This window comes from Pan paniscus, chromosome 7, assembly GCF_029289425.2.
Source record: "Pan paniscus chromosome 7, NHGRI_mPanPan1-v2.0_pri, whole genome shotgun sequence".
Lineage (NCBI taxonomy): Eukaryota > Metazoa > Chordata > Mammalia > Primates > Hominidae > Pan > Pan paniscus.
This window is the reverse complement of record NC_073256.2, coordinates 85392220-85413386: the sequence shown is the minus strand read 5'-3', so window position 1 is coordinate 85413386 and position 21167 is coordinate 85392220. Positions and strand designations below refer to the sequence as shown.

The 21167-nt window shown below is 40.3% G+C and overlaps 1 protein-coding gene across 2 annotated transcripts in view; it reads left to right on the top strand.

Annotated features, from left to right (window-relative positions):
• Positions 1–9729, top strand: part of SLCO5A1 (solute carrier organic anion transporter family member 5A1) — a 160863-nt gene extending 151134 nt beyond the window's left edge. For both annotated transcript variants that reach the window (XM_055116643.3, XM_003831340.7), the window contains 3 exons: positions 2450–2691; positions 5396–5460; positions 8740–9729. In XM_055116643.3, the coding sequence (XP_054972618.1) occupies positions 2450–2691; positions 5396–5460; positions 8740–9197 (765 nt within the window). In that variant the 3' untranslated portion in view covers positions 9198–9729. The remainder of the gene's footprint in view (positions 1–2449; positions 2692–5395; positions 5461–8739) is intronic.
• Positions 9730–21167: the final 11438 nt, after the last annotated feature.

The window sequence follows — 21167 nt, the reverse complement described above, 5'->3', positions numbered from 1 at the left end:
TCCAAGTAACCTACAAAATACCTCTGATGAAAACCTAGAGGAAAGAAAATTATGCATTGCTATTATTTTTTTTTCCAGGGATGACTGGAACATTTGGGTGCAGGGATTTGGTTCCATATCAGCCTTCTCCTACTTTATATTCTGCGCCAACTCAGTGAAACTTGATAAGGTTGAGCTCTAGGCCTGCCATTTGTTTCTCTGACAGGGCCCTTGTGATAGATTTGAAGGTCAAGATGACCACATTTGGTGCTGATAAAAGAGTATAGGAAAGCACCTCCCCTGACTGGAGTCTGTGAAGATGGGTGATGGCCATTTTTCATAGACTATCAGTTCAGTTCAGGCTTAAAAAAAAACTTTCAAAGTAAAGATATTTCTGACAGTTCAAGAATAGGCTATTTTGAGAATTCCCTTTCCTGTAAATTATAAATGGGCTGTAATACTGTGGGAGAAGGTTTTCATATTCTACTGTTTCTTTTTTTTGAGATGGAGTTTTGCTCTTGTTGCCCAGGCTGGAGTGCAATGGCATGATCTCGGCTCACCTCAACCCCCGCCTCCCAGGTTGAAGTGATTCTCCTGCCTCAGCCTCCCTAGTAGTTGGGATTATAGGCATGTGCCACCATGCCTGGCTAATTTTGTATTTTTAGTAGAGACAGGGTTTCTCCATGTTGGTCAGGCTGGTTTCGAACTCCCGACCTCAGGTGATCTGCCTCCCTTGGCCTCCCAAAGTGCTGGGATTACAGGTGTGAGCCACTGTGCCCAGCCTCTACACAGTTACTTATTGAGCCCAGTTTGATTCTTTGTGAAGAACAGATTGTACGAAGTTGCTTTCACTAAAAGGTTAAAATGCATGTGCTTGTTCTGTGCAGGTGATAAGGGATTATACCATCCACTGAATGTTTTGGGGATATTGTTTTTGATGTCTGAGTTTTAAACTGCAGTGATAAATTGAGAATTCCTGTTGTTTGTTCCCCATTATATAATTGGTGAACTCCACTGTGTCGCCATGTTGAAAGGGTGAGATCTGTTCTCTTGGTGGCGAAGTCCTTTCTTGAGAGTGAGTGTTCATCCTTTAAAATATGCCAGCAGTCTTTTGAGCATGACAGCCAAACAGTGCCCCATCTTCATACTTTTTCTTATGACTGCTTCAAGTATTCAAAGGTTGCAATGAAGGCCAGCTGATGTCCATTTAGTCTGACTCTGTCACAGTCCAGGAGCAGTACTGGGTGGGGGCTGTAGTAGCGAAGTTACATCCATGGAGCTGGTTGCTCTTCTATAGGGTGTAGGGCACCAGCTAGCTAAAGGGACTTCAAAGATGTTTAAAAATGGAAGCACCAGAATGTATATTAACTTAGACACCGTGGAAAGCAGTTTGGAGATTTCTCAAAGAACTTAAAACGACCACTCAACCCAGCAATCTCATTCCTGTGTATGTATCCAAAAGAAAACAAATTGTTCTACCAGAAAGACACATGCACTTGTATGTTCATCGCAGCACTGTTCACAATAGTAAAGACATGGAATCAAGCTAGGTGCTCATCAGTGATGAATTCCATAAAGAAAATGTGATAATATACACCATGGAGTACTACACAGCCATAAAAAAGAATAAAATCATGACCTTGGCAGCAACATGGATGCAGCTGGAGGCCATTATCCTAAGCGAATTAATGCAGGAATAGAAAACCAAATACCGCATGTTCTCACTTATAAGTGGGAGCTAAACATTGGGTACTCATGGACACAAAAATGGAAACAATAGACACTGGAGACTACCAGAGGGTGGAGATGGGGAGGGAGGTGTGAAAAACTACCTGTTGGGAACTATGCTCACGATTTGGGTGATGGGATCATCTGTACACCAAACCTCAGGATCACACAATAGACCCGTGTAACAAACCTGCACATGTACTCCCTGCATCTAAAATAAAGGTTGAAAAAGAAAACGGAACACCAATGAGATGTTCACTATTATTGGCGCTAAAGTCATCACGATTGCACTATAAATTCTCTGTATTTAATAGATGTTTACTTTAGGGCCCACTGTGTGCCCAGAGTTGTGCTAGGTGCTCTGTGAGCACAAAGAAAAATAAGGTTTGGATCTGTTTTTTGAGGGGCTTCTCTAATTGGAGAGCCCAAGAGTTAACAGCAATGGAGGCAGAATATAATGATGACAAAAATGAGCCTGCGGAATGTGAATGGTATTGAATGTCGAAAGCTTCTTAGAAAAGTTTAGGTTTAAACAATTTTGACCAGCAGACTTTGATTCTGTTAGACACACACTTGAGATCCTTACTGTTACCAATGAGGAAGGTACTTTCAATGAAATATTTTGTGTTTGAAAAAATATTCGAGCTATTTTAGAGTACTTTTACTTAACTTTGTCTTAATATTCTTATGCCACAGTTAGCTTTTGAGGGGCACACAACTTATCTTTATTTTGCTCACTTAGATACGGAATTATACAGAATGCACCTGTGTCCAAAGTCGCCAAGTGATCACTCCACCCACCGTGGGACAGCGAAGTCAGCTCCGTGTGGTTATTGTCAAGACTTATCTCAATGAGAACGGCTATGCTGTGTCTGGGAAATGTAAACGGACCTGCAATACTCTTATCCCATTCTTAGTTTTTCTTTTCATAGTCACCTTCATCACAGCATGTGCCCAACCATCAGCTATCATAGTAACACTCAGGTGAGAACAGCATTCGACTTGTGGGGTGGGTTCTGTACTTATAATTTCCAGAGCACATAATCCAGGACAAGGGGCTTATGTGGTAAATCAGAGAGCAAAGCAAAATTAGCATGTGCAGGAGGGCGCTCAGATATTTGCCTGGTGAACTTAGGAGGGATTTTTCCCTGTTGGGAAGGGAAAGGAAGGTTGTAACATTTCATACTTTGGAAAGTTCTTTATTCAGTTGGGTTATATTCTTACTGTATAATGAAACGTCTTTTGATGTTTTTGATTCCTGAAGTCTCTGCCCTACGAGGTTCAACTTCAGGAGTTGAAAGTCATCACTCTGTCAGCTGTGAGAAGCTGGACCCCAGAGGAGGGCAGGAAGTAATTTGAGAAAGTTGCTAAATCGTGCATACAGCAAAGGCTATTATCTTCAACCTTATAGATAGTTACTACCTTCAGGATCAGTGGTGATTTATGCTGGGCCTGCAATTTGAAATGCTGAGTTCATTAATTTTACTATCATATAAAATTTCGGAGTTGAGTCAAGAAAAGGGCATATTGGGGAATGTGATTTCTCTCTTTTTTTTTATTCCAGTTTTTCAGGCTGTGCTTTCTTTGCCATATCTTGTTTGGATTTTTTGTTTATAAGAGGACATGGAAGCTACTTTTGTCCTATTAAAAATGTTGGCACTGGTGTTCCTGGACCACAATGATGGTCGGGCTGCTATTTTTTTGCACTGCAATAACGCGATACTGATGAACAGGGGAGGAAGAGGGTTTTTATTTCTGTAACCAGTTACAGGGAGAAGGCCTGGAAATAAACACCAGACCAACTCAAAATTACAAAGTTTATTAGAGCTTATATACATTCTAAGCTATCTGTCTACGTGTAAGTGTGCATTCATTTAAAGACATAAGTGATTAATTTCTTTTAATTTATAACTAAGATCTGAATCTTGAAGACCTTCTTCTGGAGCCTCAGTAAGTTTACTTAATCTAAATGGGTCCAGGTGCTGGGGTGATTACCCTTATCTTGTCTCCTGCTAAATCACGGAGGTTTGGGGAGTTCCTTCAGACCCCCAATAAACCTGTTTATGGAGGCCTAGGGAGTTTTTTCAGACCCCCAATAAAACTTGTTTAATCCTAAATGGATCCTGTTAAGAATTTGTTCATTATTTTGTCGTGCTTTAAGGCCCAGGAAAGACTTAGGCAAAATTCTTGATGGACTTTTGTTACTTTCCAGCATTTGTATAAGGACACTGGCTTTTAATATTTAACTTAAACACTCAGTCTGTACTGAAACAGTTGTTATGGAGGCCTGCCACACTGATACATTCACATCGGTGTGTTGATATTTACAGTAAGGACTGCAGTGGACAAAGGAACTGGGCAGCATGGTGAAGCCAGAAGAACTCACCCATGGGTCTGGGCAGCTTCTGCCCAGATTAGGGGGTGCAGTGCAGGGAAGGGGATTAGGGGGGATTAGGGAGTGCAGTGCAGGGAAGGAATGAAGAAAGGGAGTCAGTTCTTACTCTTTCTCCAGGCTCCTCAGATGCCACAATGCTGGGCACCTTGCAGGAAGCACCTGCTGAGATGTCATTGCTTAGCAAGGGCAGTTGGCTGCACCAGACGTATTCTGGCTTCCTTCCCACTTGGTGCTGAATCAGGCATTTCCCAGCAAAGCTGTTCCTTGACAGCCAGATAGTAGCGCATGAAAGGCCCACTGGTTTGTTTACTCAGTTCTTCCAGCAGCAGATATTTATGGAATAACAACCTGTGTGCAGCACTTTGCAAATTGCTATGAGAAATAAAGAAATTGGGGAAAAGGTGACAAGGGCACTGGTCTTGGGAAAGTTCCTATTATATACCATACTCTCATGGGTATGTGATGGAGAGGTTAAGGTACTGCAGCATTAAAAAGACATGAATCATTCATAAATTTACTCAAATAATCTTATTCTTTGCACTTTAATTCCTCAAGAGATGTTAAATAACCCATAGGCTACTTTTTCTTTTGGTGTTCATAAATGGCAAATCGCCAGTTGACTTCTAACCTACAATTTCAGAAAAGGAGCCCTTTAATCTTTGCTAATTACAGAACCAGTAGACTCCAATCTTCCTGTCACATGGGAATAACTTGGAGTATAAATTTTTAAAAAAGAAAAAAAGATGTGGTTGGAGGGCTTATGCTTCCTCTGATCTTTGACTTGTTTCCTATACATTTTTTGAATATACTTTTATTCTTTACTCTTCTTTCTTCCTGTTTTGGAAGAATTATTGGAGTAATTTTCAATGTATGCATCTACCACTCTGGAAGATGCAGGCACACAGGCAAAAAAACAAAAACAAAAACAAAAACAAAAAAACCGTGCAGTATTTAAGATGAAATTCTATAATTAAAAAAAAATGGATCTGATTTTGGAAGCTCAGTTAGAGGCATTTCAGCTTCTTCAGCCAAAAGCCTTTAACCCTCTACCAGTATTTTTGTAGAAACAATTAGAGATAGTCAGAGTTTCTTTGATGTCTACATTGGGAAAACCTTTATTCAGGGATTTAGCCACCAGCAATCTTGTGTGGCTATTGTTAATAAATAATAGTGAATTAAATATTTTGGCATGGCATCTTTAGTCCCTGGCTCTGCACAAAGCCGACTTGATTTGACATTCATTTTCTTGGGGCTACTATTTAAAATGCATTTCCTTCTTTCCCTTCACTGTAGGTCCGTAGAAGATGAGGAGAGACCTTTTGCGCTGGGAATGCAGTTTGTTTTGTTGCGAACACTTGGTACGTCCCTGAATTTCCAAGTGTACCTCTTAGTTCCTCTTTGCAGATGGCAAATTTTCACTGTCCTTTAAAAATGGCAAGTCATGTCATTTATTACCATGAGTAAGATTTTACAGGCTAGTGGTGAGGGTACAACTTCCTTGTTTTCTGATTTGAACTAGAAGCTGACAGGTTCTGTTGTTTGATGAAACAAAACAAAACCAACGTTAGGTTAGTTTCTTTTTCATTATGAACATAAACTTGGACAAAATTCCCCAGACTTTTGCACAGTAAGAAACAGGAAATCAACCAATTTGTGAAGAATTTGTAATCCTAGCATTTTGACCCCTTTATGCCTTTTTACTATGAAAGCAGTAGAAATTGGTCTTTATTTGTGAAGTTTTCAATGCCTCACTTCTTTACAGTAATTTTATTGGACTAAACAAAGAGTATACCTATCAAGTTTTCTGAGAAAAAGAAAAAACTTTAAAAAGGAAAAGAAAGGTCTCCAAAGTGACATATAGGGACTGCCTTGTAAGTATTTACTTATCAACAAGAGAAGCTCAGTAGTGCTGTGTCCATGTGATAAACCACAGAGTACATTTGTACGGGTGGAACATAGGTCTTATTTTTACAAACACCACATCCCTCTGTGAGTTCTTGAGACAATGGGAAATAAGCATGTAACATATAACATTCCTTTGATCAGTTTCAATGTATTTTAAATTGACGTCTTTGTCATCAAGCTTATTTTTCCTTTTATAATGTCTTTTTCTCAAGTGGCAGTCTGTCATTTCCTTCAGCTGTTATTTTCTCCTCAGTAATCAGTGTCATTGTCTACAAGACAAAAAAATTGCTTTTGATTCAAATTTCTTATTTCAGTTTTGAAGAGGTAATGTTTAAAAAGGGCATCTTCTGACCCCCTGAAGCATGAATCCCCTGGCATTCTCCATTTGTCATATGTTGTGGTTGATGGCCCAGTCCAAGAATGAGCATTTTCAATAAGCCCCAGGAGGAAAATGCTTCTAGTTCCATTTAATGAGTGGCTTGTTTTTTTCAGTACTAATAAGACTCTGAGGCTATCATTTTTTAAAAAACATGCTGTTTAAAGGAAATTCTGACACACTTAGATATAGTGAAGAAGTCTGCCTTAGGCCGGGTGCAGTGGCTAATGCTTTAATCCCTGCACTTTGGGAGGCCGAGGTGAGTGGATCACCTGAGGTCAGGAGTTCGAGAACAGCCTGGCCAACATGACGAAACCCCATCTCTACTAAAAATACAAAGAAATTAGCTGGGTGTGGTGGTGCCTACCTGTAATCCCAACTACTCAGGAGGCTAAGGCAGGGGAATTGCTTGAACCTGGGAGGCGGAGGTTGCAGTGAGCCGAGATGGAGCCACTGTACTCCAGCCTGGGCAACAAGAGCAGAACTCTGTCTGAAAAAAAAAAAAAAAGTCAGTCTTATAGATCTTGCTAAAAGTTAAACAGTATTATTTAGAAATAACATTTAGAAATAAGGAGATTTGTTAACCAAAGGGGTAATTGAATAAGAAAAGAAATATATATGTATATATATATGTATTTTTTTTTGGAGACAGAGTCTTGCTCTGTTGCCCAGGCTGGAGGGCAGTGGCACAATCTCAGTTCTCTGCAACCTCTGCCTCTAGGGTTCAAGTGTTTCTCCTGCCTCAGCCTCCCAAGTAAGTGGGATTACAGGCACTTGCCACCATGCGTGGCTAATTTTTGCATTTTTTTTTTTTTTTTTTTTTTAGTAAAGATGGGGTTTCACCATGTTGGCCAGGCTGGTCTTGAGCTCTTGACCTCAGGTGATCCACCTGCTTTGGCCTCCCAAAGTTCTGGGATTACAGATGTGAGCCACAATGCCTGGCCAGAAAAAGATAATTTCTTCTTTTTGCTTTGCTCCTCTCTGATGCCGTGGAGTTGGGGTCATTTGATATGATTTGGAGGTAAAGGTGAGTCAACAGATGTATGCCACAGCATCAAGAATAAGTGGAGGGAGAACATTTCAGACATTTATTATGTAATTCAACTTTATTTTAACTTCTATGGATTGTGAAAAAGTCTAGTTGGGCCAACAAGCCAATTTTCATTTCCCCCCAAATTCTGAAGCAGAAAAAGAGTTTTAAAAACTTTAATAATATTAAAATTAAACCAATAGACTTTATTTTAAATAAAAACAACTTATTTAAAACGTATCACTCACAGCTTCCTGGGTTATCAGCCTGCCTATCCTCTCTGCCTTCCTTTCTGTCTTCCTGGCTCCCTTCCTCCTTTCTCTCTTTTATTCCTTCCTCCCTCCTCCCTCCCATTGCTATCTTCCATAAATGTTTATTGAGGTCTTTGGGATGCAGAGAATAAAAGGCGTGGCCCCTGCCTTGAAGAAGCTTATGGAGTGACAAATTTGTAAACATTTAAAATACTATGTGATAGTTAATAAAATGGAGGTAGATCCAAAATGCAGTGAGAATATGATGGCATCTGAGTAAGTCAGGAATTTAAAGGGGGCATAGATATTTGCAAAGTGAATGAGTTGGGGGAACATTTTGGTAAAGGGAGTAGCATGTGACACAGGAGTCTATGTACTAGGTATACTTTTTTTCTCATTGGATTAAGGAAATGTCTATGTCATAGCCCAGACAACGAAGCTACTATTCATCTCAGATGTTTCACAAACTTCAAAGATGAAATTTATGCCATAATAAAGTTCCTTTATATATATAATTTCTTAGATTTATAAGTGCTTTTACAAAGTTGCCATGTTATGTGGTTTCTGACTCATAGGAGATGCTGCTTTTCTCGTACTTTTCCTGCATCCAAGGACTAAAGCCCAACCCACAAGAACTAAGCGTATCGAATTTTGGTGGGTAATAAAGGGTTCTAGTATAGCCTGTTGAATACGTAATGACAAAATCCAATTTTTAAGATTAAAAGGATTCTCTAATTGTATTTTTAGCAATACCCCTTTTTTCAGCTTTATTGAGGTATACTTGACAAATAAAATTGTATATATTTAAAGGGTACAACATGTTGATTTGATCCTAAAAATCAACAGCGCATTCTGGGTGGCAAACTCGACTTTAAGTGTTTATCATATAGTGAATGCTTTTATGATAAATATATTGTGATAAAATATGATGCGTCTTAAAAAAAATCTGGTAACACAAGAAAATCCCTCCCCTCAACTGGTTTTAGAGCACACAAGTACCTTGCTAATTTACAAACCTGTTCTCCCTTGGAAGATGTGCTAAGTCTTCGTATTTTCTTCTTCTCCACCCCTCTAGCATACATTCCTACTCCAATCTACTTTGGAGCAGTCATTGACACCACCTGCATGCTCTGGCAACAGGAATGTGGTGTGCAGGGTTCTTGCTGGGAGTACAACGTGACGTCGTTTCGTTTTGTGTATTTTGGTTTGGCTGCCGGCCTCAAATTCGTTGGGTTTATTTTTATTTTTCTGGCCTGGTACTCCATAAAATACAAGGAGGATGGACTGCAGAGGCGGAGGCGGAGAGAATTCCCCCTGAGCACCGTGAGTGAGAGAGTGGGACACCCCGACAATGCCCGGACTAGATCTTGCCCAGCTTTCAGCACCCAGGGAGAATTCCACGAAGAGACTGGCCTGCAAAAAGGGATCCAGTGCGCAGCACAGACCTACCCGGGGCCCTTCCCAGAAGCAATAAGTTCCTCTGCGGACCCGGGGCTGGAAGAGAGCCCCGCTGCCTTGGAGCCGCCCTCCTGAAGCTTGAAAATGGAAGAATTTAGTTTTGTTGGTTGAATTGAAAATGGCGACTTGAGAAACAACTGTGCCTTCTTTTCTTTCTTTTTTTTAACCTCTACAGACACAATCCTCAAACCAACAAAACTCAGTATACACAGCCGCTATTCATTGAGGGCTGGATACCTCAACAATCCTGAGAGCCTTTCCCCGCTTCTCTCCAAGAAGGAGACGTTCAGCTAGATTTGTTCCCATTTCCGTTGTGTTAATTCAAAGCTCATGCTCCCCTACGGTACAGGCTGAGGTACACGGTTAGCCAAATCATGGGAAGGGGAATGGCGGTGCATATCATTAACTAACACTCCAAACAAAGGTGAGCTTGCCCAGGACTTGGCATTTCCAAATCAAAGTTTTTAGATATGAACACCTACTGTGAGTTCTGCTACAAAGCACAAATGAATTTGTCTCAACTATGCAATTTGATTGGAAAAATGTATGTGCAGCATGTTACGTTTACTTTCACGGAATAAAGCAGATATGTTTCTGAAAAGAGGAAGCTGAACTTTCCATCCAGTACTGTTGATAGCATTTTAAGCCATAGCAGTTATAAATCAGGTAGAGTTTTTCAAATGCTTCAGAGGAACCATAGGCATAGTGTGATAGAAGGAACAGCTACTTCAGGTCATAGGACACATTCTCTTTCAGTCTGCCTGCCCCATCCTAAGATAAAGAGGCTGCTGAATCATAAATCTGATAGCTTAAATATAAACTCCAGTATTCTTTTGTAAGGAGCATTAAAACTAGTGTGCTAAACAATATGGCTAGAAACTGTAATTTGAAATGCATAATAAGGAAAGAAAATGACGGCTTTCTCATCCAAGAAAATTGTTGCAGAAATTTTCTTTAGCTCTACGGGCCCACAAAGTCACTGGGAAAAGTCCCACCTGAGTATTTTAGTTACATCTTGAAAGCACTGGCAAATCTGTGTGGTTTTCTTTTTTTCTGGACAGAAAATTGCTGTGGTTGCTCCTGAAAATGCATACTTATATCAGGAAATCTGTGCCTGGGATATGAAAATCACTTAGAATACAGGAGGAGGGAGATCTGTGTTCTGGAACAGAATATGATCTTAAGTAATTGTTGAAAATTATGTAAAATAAACCAGTCCATCCGAAAGAACCCTACTTTATCAGAGATAGAATCGTTTTACACTACCCTTTGATTCCCCCTTACTGTAAGTTTCTGGCAGTGATTCTGAGAGAGGATTTTTCTGTTCCTAAATGCACTTTGGGTTCATTACCCGTCATTCTTTTCAGTACCTCCCAGCACATCACTTTGAAGTAAGCATCATAGAGAATGCTTTCTACATGGCTCTTAAGATAGATGATGCTTCCTGACAGCGCTAACGGATTGACAGCAAGTTAGCTCATGGGTTCTGGCTGTGAGGGAGTGTAAGGGCCAAATGCTGATATAATTGTGAACTTTTTCTGCCAAGGAGCCTATGGTCATGGAGGGCTAATTAGGGAAATGTTTTTCTCTTCTGGTTTACCCTTATCCCCAGAAGAGATGTGATTGACAGACTGTTCCATGATTCAGGCTTCTGCTCTCCAACCTTGCTTGACTGCACAGGTGGAATTGTGCAAATACTCCTGGGTATAAGGCTGTTTCCCTCTCTTCCTAGGAATGACATTGGTCAAACAGTTCTCATGGTTGCATACAGTTTGTGTTAACACTGTTAGACTGAACAATGTCTACAAGGGGTGGAGCTAGTGGTCTCAGGGTCTAAGGACTTCCCTCTGGTTCCTGGGCTTGGCTCTCGGGGAGGTGAGGATTCTTGCTTGGTTAAGACTGTAATTGCACTGGTAATTGTCAGACTCTGGCCAATGTGGCATATATTGGAAGTATTCAAAAAATCTTGCTGATTAAGAAAACCTTGCTGATTGAACTAGTGTCTCCTTTGGGGCCTCAGGGTTCCCCTTTACCCTCTATGGGAGAGCTTTGATCCTTTAAAGGAGAAATTTTCCTTTGGTGTGGGAGTTAAAGATATGTAGGTTGGAGAGGTGTGGTGTTTTCTTAATTTTCTTCTGATCATTAAGATACTGCATTGAGAGAATTTTGGTGGGATTGGCACTTTTTCTGGTAGCTAAGATTGCTGGACTCAGCACGGAGTAGTTAGAGAGCCCCCTTACTCCCTTTGCTGCCTTGAACAGTCATCCAGTTTGGCGATCACTGATCAGGTGCCAGGTATCTTCAGGTGTCATATTACCTGATTACCATCTGCCACTCCATAAAATCCTTTGGGATGATTGGGCCAGAACTCAAAGAAATGGGCCTGAAATGTGCACCACAGTGTTAATATTGTACTTCCTCAAGTATCTGCTCCTTATAAATAGCAGGTATTTCATTAATGTGTTGTTGGTGAATGTAGAGTAAGTAGTAAAAATCATGAGAAAATAAAGCTTTGGAATATGTACCAATTAAGAGTGGTTCACAAAATACTTGGGGCTATGGTAGCATCACTGGAATATTACATAGCTAACTGAAGTGAGTGTTTTGTAGATGATACCATTTAATTGTATATATAGGGTCTTATATGTTTCTTAATAAATTGATCCCATTACTTTATAGTCACAGCTCCTATTAGAAGTTTTAATGAAGACTCTCCATGAGCTTAGGCTTCAAATTACTTGTTTTGGAAAAGGTCATCTTGTCCTTTATAAACTGTAAATTCATATATTATTTAGCTTTAATATGCAAATACAATATCCTTGAGTTCATCCTATTAATTTAGAAACTCCCAGGAGGTAAGATGGGTGGTTGGAGCGCATTCTTTGGTTATTTTCATTAGCATTAAGTCCTTATTCTTTATAGGTGGATTTAATTCTTGAAAATATTCAAAAGTAATTCAGAATCAAGGTGTTGAGGATGGAGAGAAAGGAGGAACAGAGAGGAAAAAATTTAGCATTTGTTGAGTGTTGACGATTTGTAGAGCATTTTGACAAGCACTTAATATACATCATCATTCATTTTGATCCTCTTAATTACCTTGCAAAGATTTGATTCTTTTTTTTTTTTTTTTGAGACAGAGTCTTGCTCTGTCACCCAGGCTGGAGTGCAGTGGCTTAATCTCGGCTCACTGCAACCTCTGCTTCCTGGGTTCAAGTGATTCTCCTGTTTCAGTCTCCTGAGGAACTGGGATTAAGGTGTGTGCCACCACACCCAGCTATTTTTTTTCTATTTTTAGTAGAGAGAGGGTTTCACCATGTTGGCCAGGCTGGTCTTGAACTCCTGACCTCAAGTGATCCACCTGCCTTGGCCTCTCAAAGTGCTGGGATTATAGGCATGAGCCACCATGCCCGGCTGATTTTATTATTTTTTTAAAAAACATATGAAACCAAGACTCAGAGAGGTAAAATAACTCATTTAGGATTGTACAGAATGGTAAAGTCAGGATTCAGACATAGATTTCTCTCACTCCATTATTCATTTTTTACACTACGCAATGTATACAATAGCTTTTGGTTAACAAAGGCAAGGTGTGACTATAAAATCGTGAGGTTAAAGCATTTCAATTTTTTGATATATTACTGTTTATGAAGAGTAGAGAGGTTTTTTTGTGTAAATAAAAAAAACTATAGGAAACATCTGTAGGAAATATCAAGATTTAATGTTTAACTAGATTTTCAAGGTAAATTTACATTTATTTAGCTAAGTGTTATATTAAAGTTATTTGTCATAACATACCTCAAATATTTATTTATAGTTCATATTTAATACAGAACAAATCCAGTCTTTGTGTTAACATCGGGTCTTGGCAGAGTTTCTGAAATGAAACATTATGAAGAAAGGCAGTTCAGATTTGTTGAATCTGAGCTTTAGGGATTTCAAGTGTATTTTTTTTTATTTTCCTCTTTCAGAATATTAACATCTCTATTAGTTTTTTGATGAATATGCGTTTTAAGATTCCTAATAAGGGTTTTAAATGAACACACATAAAATACATATCAAACCACTGATCCCGATTGTTCCCTTTAGTCGCTGTGACATTGTTACCTTTAGTGGCATGCACTTGGAAATGTCAGCCTTCAGAGAAGGGGGAGTTACATGGAGTAAGGCCTCATGGATGTCATGGTGGTCCTCCATGTTCACCAACCACCAAGAAAATTCTTCTTCAGTCCACAATTCCAACTTGCGCTCTTTGGTGGACTTGGAGCCAGAAAGTGTCTTTTTGGCCCTGTTTTGTAGAAACCGTGCATGTACCAAAGAGAAACTTTAGAGTTTGGATGGAGCTGAAGCATTGATGGGAATTCCCTAGTGCACCCAGGAGCAGGAGGCAAGCCCAAGCCTCGGGTGGTAGCCAATTATATTTTGTGATCGTGTATGTACTTAAAACATCAGAGATGACACAGCACATGAATATAACTATTGATATGTAGGTGCATACTGAGTATTCTAAGTAGCAGATAGATACCAAAATACTGTATAATCCCAGAATTGCCTAAACTGCAGGTTTGCTAGTTCTCTGTTATACAGACCAGTAGGTAGCCTTTCCACACATTTGTGTTTTCTCTTCCATAATAAGAGAGTGCTGCGGCTGGCAGGCAAAGGTAGTTGCCTCATGCACTTTATCTTTTTGTCTTTTTCTCTTCTTCATCTTTTGGGATGCTGCTGGCTGTATCTGTCCCAAACTTCTTGTTGCATTAGAATCAGATCTGTGTATGTTTGAGGAGGTTTTATTTTAAAGACTTCAGTTTTACTCAGCTCTAGGAAGGGTCAAATACAACAACAACAACAACAAAAAAAAACAGAAAACAAAAAACCCTCCCTAGGTGTTTGCTTTTGCAACATTAAAAAAATGCCTTGGTGCTAAAAAGTATTTAATGATGCATGTTCACCACTAAAAAGCGCCACTGAATTCACAGTATTTCACTGCTAAGGGGCTGCATGTACTTTGTGTTTGGAAATCTGAAGAATTTTCCAGAAAACAAGCATCCATTACTCTCATTTCAACAGTTACTCCATCTATGCTGCAAAAATGAAGCGTGAAAGGGGGGATACTTTTCTATGGAATACTTAGTGCTTTTGATATTTATTTTAGCAAGAATAATCAGATGCCAAAAATAATTTCAGAGAAAGGTAGAAAAAATATTTCAGATAACCTTTTCTTATTTCTTCTCCAAAAAGATTACACCCATGTAAGGTATTTTTAACATTGGGGTTTTGAAGGTGTTATCTTTTCTGGTATCCTATCACTACATGTTAAAATTGAAGGAGAAAACATTATTGAAACTAAAGTAATTGCAGGGACACATTAAACCAAAGGGGTGAACAAAAGAGGTTTAAAGTTTGTATCTAGAAATGAAAAATAAGAATCATTGGTAAGACTAGTACCAATTATTGGCAATTGGTAATTGATAATTGGTAAGAGTAGTACCAAATAGTGGGCATTTTTCTTAAAATACATACCTCTACCCCAAACCCCAAATGTTAATTTAGAATCATGAAACAGGCAGGTCAGGCTCTGACTCTTTTGTTTAAGGAAATGTAATACTGTGTCAACTAAACTGGCATTAGGTTCTTAGTGGAGTGTGTGTTCTGTGTGTGTGTGTGTGTGTGTGTGTGTGTGTTTTGTGTAGAGGTATGTTTGTGATGAAAGGTTTTGCACTGTTGCATAAAGAAGTTTGATTTTGTGATTTTTAAAATGATATTTATTTGGAGACTTTTTAAGGTAATTTAAAAGATGTATAATTTCTGTGTGTTTAATGAAATCTGTTGTCGATGTACTAATCTTGGTTTACAGCATCTTGAATACTTGATTATTGAAAATTAAGAAAAAAGTTAAAAATGAATAAAGTGTGTTGGACTGAAATGAAATTGTTTCTAGAACTTTGTTGTTTGAAGGGATGAAGCAATGAGACCAATGCGATTGTCCACCCCTCCTACATCATTAACTCCTTACCTAACTGTTAACTCTACATTGAAGCAGAATGTTCTATGTGTAAAGTTTTAGGAGTATAGTTTAAAGAGCCATAGCATGTTTTTTTTTATTGAGTCTCCAAAGAGAATAATTTTAAGTAATTCATCACTTACCTATTGAAATTCAAAACAGACTTTCAGAACACAGAGCTATGTACCTTGAATGTGATTTGTTAAGTTATACTTAAATAACATATTAACCCTGAAATCTCAATGGCTTCATAACACACAGGTCTGTTTCTCATTCACTTACATATCTATTATGGCTCTGTTCCACATAGTCTTTCAGGGATCCAGGCTGACAGAGGCTCCACCATCTTGAAGTGGCACCACCTGGAACTTTCATCGTTAATATTGGTTGCTGGGGCAAAGAAAGGAAATGCCCAGAGAATGGCAAAAGAGCTTTTCTCTTTCTCAGCCTGGAAGTGCCATGTGTCTATTCTCCCATTTCATTGGCCCTAAGTAGTCTCATGGCTCTGCCTAAGAGCCTGAGGTCCTGAAAATATAGAGGAGTAAATGGTAAGAATTCACTGGGTATAATTCTTTGCCACATGGTTGACTTTGATAGGTTAAGAATAATTTCCAAAGAAGTCCAACTCATTATTCCAAAAACTGGAATAATTTCTAAAGGCATGAATATCAAAACTTGGTCAACAAAGCACTGAAAAGCTCCCTTCCTCCTGTCTCCTAGTATGCTACTGAATAGCAAACTAATCATTCATTGTTAAAGTGGCCCAGAAGCCAGTGCTCTGAGACAAGAGTAAGAAACTTGCACACGTACTCCTGAACTTAAAAGTTAAGTTAGAAAGAAGAAGAACTTGAGCTCAGATCCACTTAGGGAGAAAAAAAACCCTGGATCTGGAGGTCTCTCCTGACTAGCAGCAGAGTTTTCTAAACACACTGGCATCTAAAACTTTGGAGTGAGAGGTGGAAGGAGGTAAGGGAGTCATCACTCACGGACTGAAGCACAACGTGAGTATATTTAGAATCCTGCCTTGAGCACTCTGTAGGTGGGAAGCAGCATAACTGATTTCCACTTTTCATTCCCTCATCCCACTGCTCACCTAAAGGGTCGCAGTGGCCTAAGCTACATGAGTTATTGCGGGAGGGGGAGTATAGGTGTCAGTGTTGACTTCCCCCCATCGCTTTCTACATTCATCAAGGCAGCCGTTTATGCAAAGAGCAAGTAGTAACCCCTGCCTGAATCTACCATCTTCTGCTCAATTATGTGTGCATAAGTTAGGCAAAAGGATCTCTGTTAAATTTCTTAAATTTCCCACACTTTCAGCATATAGGTAGATCTGTGTTCGGTATTGGGCTTTTTATTTTTATTTATTTATTTTCTCTCTCTCTTAACATTTTATTTTTATTTATTTATTTATTTTTTATTATACTTTAAGTTTTAGAGTACATGTGCACAATGTGCAGGTTTGTTACATATGTATACATGTGCCATGTTGGTGTGCTGCACCCATTAACTCATCATTTAACATTAGGTATATCTTCTAATGCTATCCCTCCCCCCTCCCCCCACCCCACAACAGGCCCCCGTGTCTGACGTTCCCCTTCCTGTGTCCATGTGTTCTCATTGTTCAATTCCCACCTATGAGTGAGAACATGCGGTGTTTGGTTTTTTGTCCTTGGGATAGTTTGCTGAGAATGATGGTTTCCAGCTTCATCCATGTCCCTACAAAGGACATGAACTCATCATTTTTTATGGCTGCATAGTATTCCATGGTGTATATGTGCCACATTTTCTTAATCCAGTCTATCATTGTTGGACATTTGGGTTGGTTCCAAGTCTTTGCTATTGTGAATAGTGCCGCAATAAACATAAGTGTGCATGTGTCTTTATAGCAGCATGATTTATAATCCTTTGGGTATATACCCAGTGATGAGATGGCTGGGTCAAATGGTATTTCTAGTTCTAGATCCCTGAGGAATTGCCACACTGTCTTCCACCATGGTTGAACTAGTTTACAGTCCCACCAACAGTGTAAAAGTGTTCCTATTTCTCCACATCCTCTCCAGCACCTGTTGTTTCCTGACTTTTTAATGATTGCCATTCTAACTGGTGTGAGATGGTGTCTCATTGTGGTTTTGATTTGCATTTCTCTGATGGCCAGTGATGATGAGCATTTTTTCATGTGTCTTTTGGCTGCATAAATGTCTTCTTTTGAGAAGTGTCTGTTCATATCCTTCACCCACTTTTTGACGGGGTTGTTTGTTTTTTTCTTGTAAATTTGTTTGAGTTCATTATAGATTCTGGATATTAGCCCTTTGTCAGATGAGTAGATTGCAAAAATTTTCTCCCATTTTGTAGGTTGTCTGTTCACTCTGATGGTAGTTTCTTTTGCTGTGCAGAAGCTCTTTAGTTCAATTAGATCCCATTTGTCAATTTTGGCTTTTGTAGCCATTGTTTTTGGTGTTTTAGACATGACGTCCTTGGGTATTGGGCTTTTTAAATAGGCACATTAGAAAACGTTTCTTTTTAAGAAATGAGGAGGGGAAAGGTTATGAACATGGTCACTTGTCGTCGTTGCTTTAGCACCAGACTTGGTACAACCTCAGTGTTTTAAGAGCTGTTAAAAAGCATCTAGTTCCGCTCTTTGCAAAATTGCCAGCTAGGCAGAGATGACCTCTGCTGCTTCAGTGTATGGGAGCTAAAAAACATTTTTAATTGCACAAAGACTTTGGAAAGCAGGGAGATCGATATTCAGTGCTCACTTTTGAATTGAAACGTCAAAGTTTGATGCAGTTCCAATTTAAAATACCAACATAAATCAGAAGCAAAAACTGTTCTTTCGCCTGCTGGAATGGCTAAGATCCTAAGCACTGAAGAAAGGGCAAGTCTGCCATGGATCAAGCTGTTCTAGCTGTATTCTTGTCAAAATGGTAACACCGAGAGGTGCGCTGCTACTTTAGAAATCAAAGTAGCTGCTTTGCAGGGGTAGGTCCTGGAGCCAAGCAAAGATGTCTTTAGTTGAACTAGACTGCCACCTAGTGGTCATTTTGGAAAATACATGCTAATCTCGTGTCTTCTGGTTCTTGGGCTTGATGGGGTGATGCTCTTAGTGATGCGGAAACAGATTAGGGTGGCAGGGTCGGTCCATGACCCCTCTCCTGCTGAAACTTACTAGAGGTTGGGTTGGTTCCGCTCTAGCTCTGAGTCATCCGCCCTGTTGGGGCTGGAAAGTGGGGAAACGTCAGAGAAGGAATGGGGAGCCCGGTGGTGGATGCAGATTCCGGACCTGAGTGCCAGAAGGAGGCCCACTGATATGAGGACCAGGAAATTCAGACAGAAAGCAATACCTTCGCCAGCTGAAGAGTGAGGTAGTGCGGATTCCTTTGTCCCCTATCTTTCTGTAGTGCTTCCCCCAACATGAGGGCTCAGGGATTCTGTGGTCTCAACAGAGAAAATTTGATTCTTAAAAGTCATTCTCTCTACTTACTTCAAACAGCAGAGGGGTCACTACAAGGCCCAAGGTACTGTGCTGGCAACGTGCTCAGTGTCAACAACACCACTGAGAGAAAGGTGAGTTAACTAGACCACAACCAATGATGGTCACATGAGGGTCAGTTTCTTGGTCAGCAGTGGGGAAGGGTGAGGTGATACGTGTGGCCAGTGATTGTTCTTCCATTGGCCGCAGACTTGGTACAACATCAGCATTTGCTTACCGGGAGGAGAGTGTCAAATAGGGGAGATAGTAGTTTCAGGGGTCGATGAGTCCAGGAAAGTGAACACAAAAGGAAAAGGTAAATTTTGAACTGATATGGGAATTAAAGGATGGACAAGATTTCTCCAGGTTGAGGTGGGGCTGGGGGTAGATATTATAAACAGGAGGGGAAAGAGAAGTGAAAGTTCCGGCCTGGGAAGGCGGCGCTAACCCAGGAGCAGCTGAGAGACAGGTGAGGCAGGGCGGGAGCAGGAGCCGGGTGGGAGGCTGGGGCTTCTTGTGGCTTAGAGTCCAGAACACGGAGGGCATCAGGAAGCACTGAAGGCCTCTGAGCAGGAGACTGAGATCTGAGCCAAGGTGGTGGAAGACTCCCCAGGCAGTGAGTGTGGGATGTGCTGGGAGTTGGGAAAGGGAGGAGGTGGGAAAGGGGCTTGGGGACTATCGCAGCTTTCACAGCCCCTTCTATGAATCCTGGGGGCCTAAAAGCCCCAGGTGTTAGGGCATAGTCAGGTATTAATTGCCTAATGAATACCTAATTTAATTATCAACTGAAGGTCTTTGTTTTCTGTTAAATACATTTCAGAAATATCAGGCAGAATTGGACTAATTTGGGGAATGGAGGGTTTTAAATGAGCTCTGAAAAACAAGTATTTAAAACACTTTAAAAAAAAAAGCCAACATTTTGAGATATATTTGGCAAAGAGACGGAGTATATTCATTCCTTCTCTCTGTACCAAAACTGCACATGCTGACAATCATACGTTTGTTTGGTTATTTTTAAAAGGCCAGGAGGGTCTCAGAAATAATCTCATTTGGGTAGGGACAGTTGGTTTTTGTCTCGCACACCAATGCTTATTCAACAGCAGAGCTGGCTGGAGAAGTAGTTGGCTGTGTTGAGAAGGCCTGTAAGGCCACAAATGCTCTAGCTTAATGGACAAGCATCCCATTGAATTAGCAACGTCTTCCCTGGGGATATTTTGGGAAAAGAAGTCACATATGCTATGTATTTACCATCCTTGACCCAAATCTCTTATTTTACAGTCGAGGAAGCTGTTTTAGAGAGGTTTGTGTGACTTTTCCAAACTCACAGCAATAGTAAAAAGTAGTGTCTGAAGTTAACTTGGGTCTTGTTGAGTTTCATGTTCATAGTTCTTTCCACTAGTCCTTGCAGATGTGGCCCCCGATGCCCTCTCTTCCCCGTTCTGGTAAGTGTGAGTGTGTGTGGGGGGGTGCGTGCTTGTATGCCCCCCCCACACACTTGTGTATGCGCATACGAATTTAAATGGAGAAAGTGGAGAGGCCTGGCCTCTGAGAGATCTCTTCCTCTTTTACGTCTAGGGAAGTCGCTCAGCTCTTCTGAGCCTCAGCTTCCTCGCAGATCAAATGAGGCTAGCTGGGCAGCCAATCTCTAAGGGCCTTTCAAGATCCGATAAACAGCTCTGGGAGACATGCAATCTCTCTCATGTCCTTGCCACATAGTAGGTACTCCATATGCAGCTATTGAATGGAACTAAGATGCATTTTTCTCCAGGATGGCAATATTTGACTCAGGCACATTTTACAGAAAGGAACAAGGAGCAAGGCACCAAGATGCGCCTTTGGACAACAATGCTATTATCTTAGACTATGTTCTCTTGAAAACTTGGTTTCCTCAATTATCCAAGGGTTGGATTGGTAGGTCCCCTGACCCTTTGCTTTCTTTTTTTCTTCTTCTTATTTATTTTTAATCTTCTGGTCTCTGGACATTTCACAGATTTTTAGCCCCTCAACCTGAAGGCTAAATTTCTTCAGGAGATTTGGAACAGACAGAAGGAAGCATATGGAATTTGTGTATCAAAAAACTTGAGATCTTGAAGGGTGTTTAGGTTTCCACCCAAGTTCCTGGTTCCCGAAGAACCCACACTGCCTTCAGTGGGTCTGTTCTCTTGGTTTTGAAAAATTCCATTTTACTGCGCAGAACCATTTTTGGTTCTGCCCAGACCTAATTTGCAGGGCCCCCGTGGAAAATGAAAATGTGGGGCCCCTTGTTAAAAAATTATTAAGGATTTCAAGGCGGTGACATCAGAGCATTAAACCAAGTGCTGGCCCTTTGTGACCATCTAGGTTGCCTGCCGGGAAAGCTACCTTGGCGCTGCCTCTGCTGCCTCCCTCAAGACAGCAATGAGGTAAATCCGTGGTGAAGTCGTTAATCTGAGAATGTTCTATAACACATTGACTTCAGCTCCATTTTATAAGTTTGGTTAGTATTCAATCATGTAAATAGAGATCATGACTCAATTTTACTTGCAAGAAATGGGTGTACCACAAAAACTTGGTTAAGTTCATTTCTCTGAAACAGAAA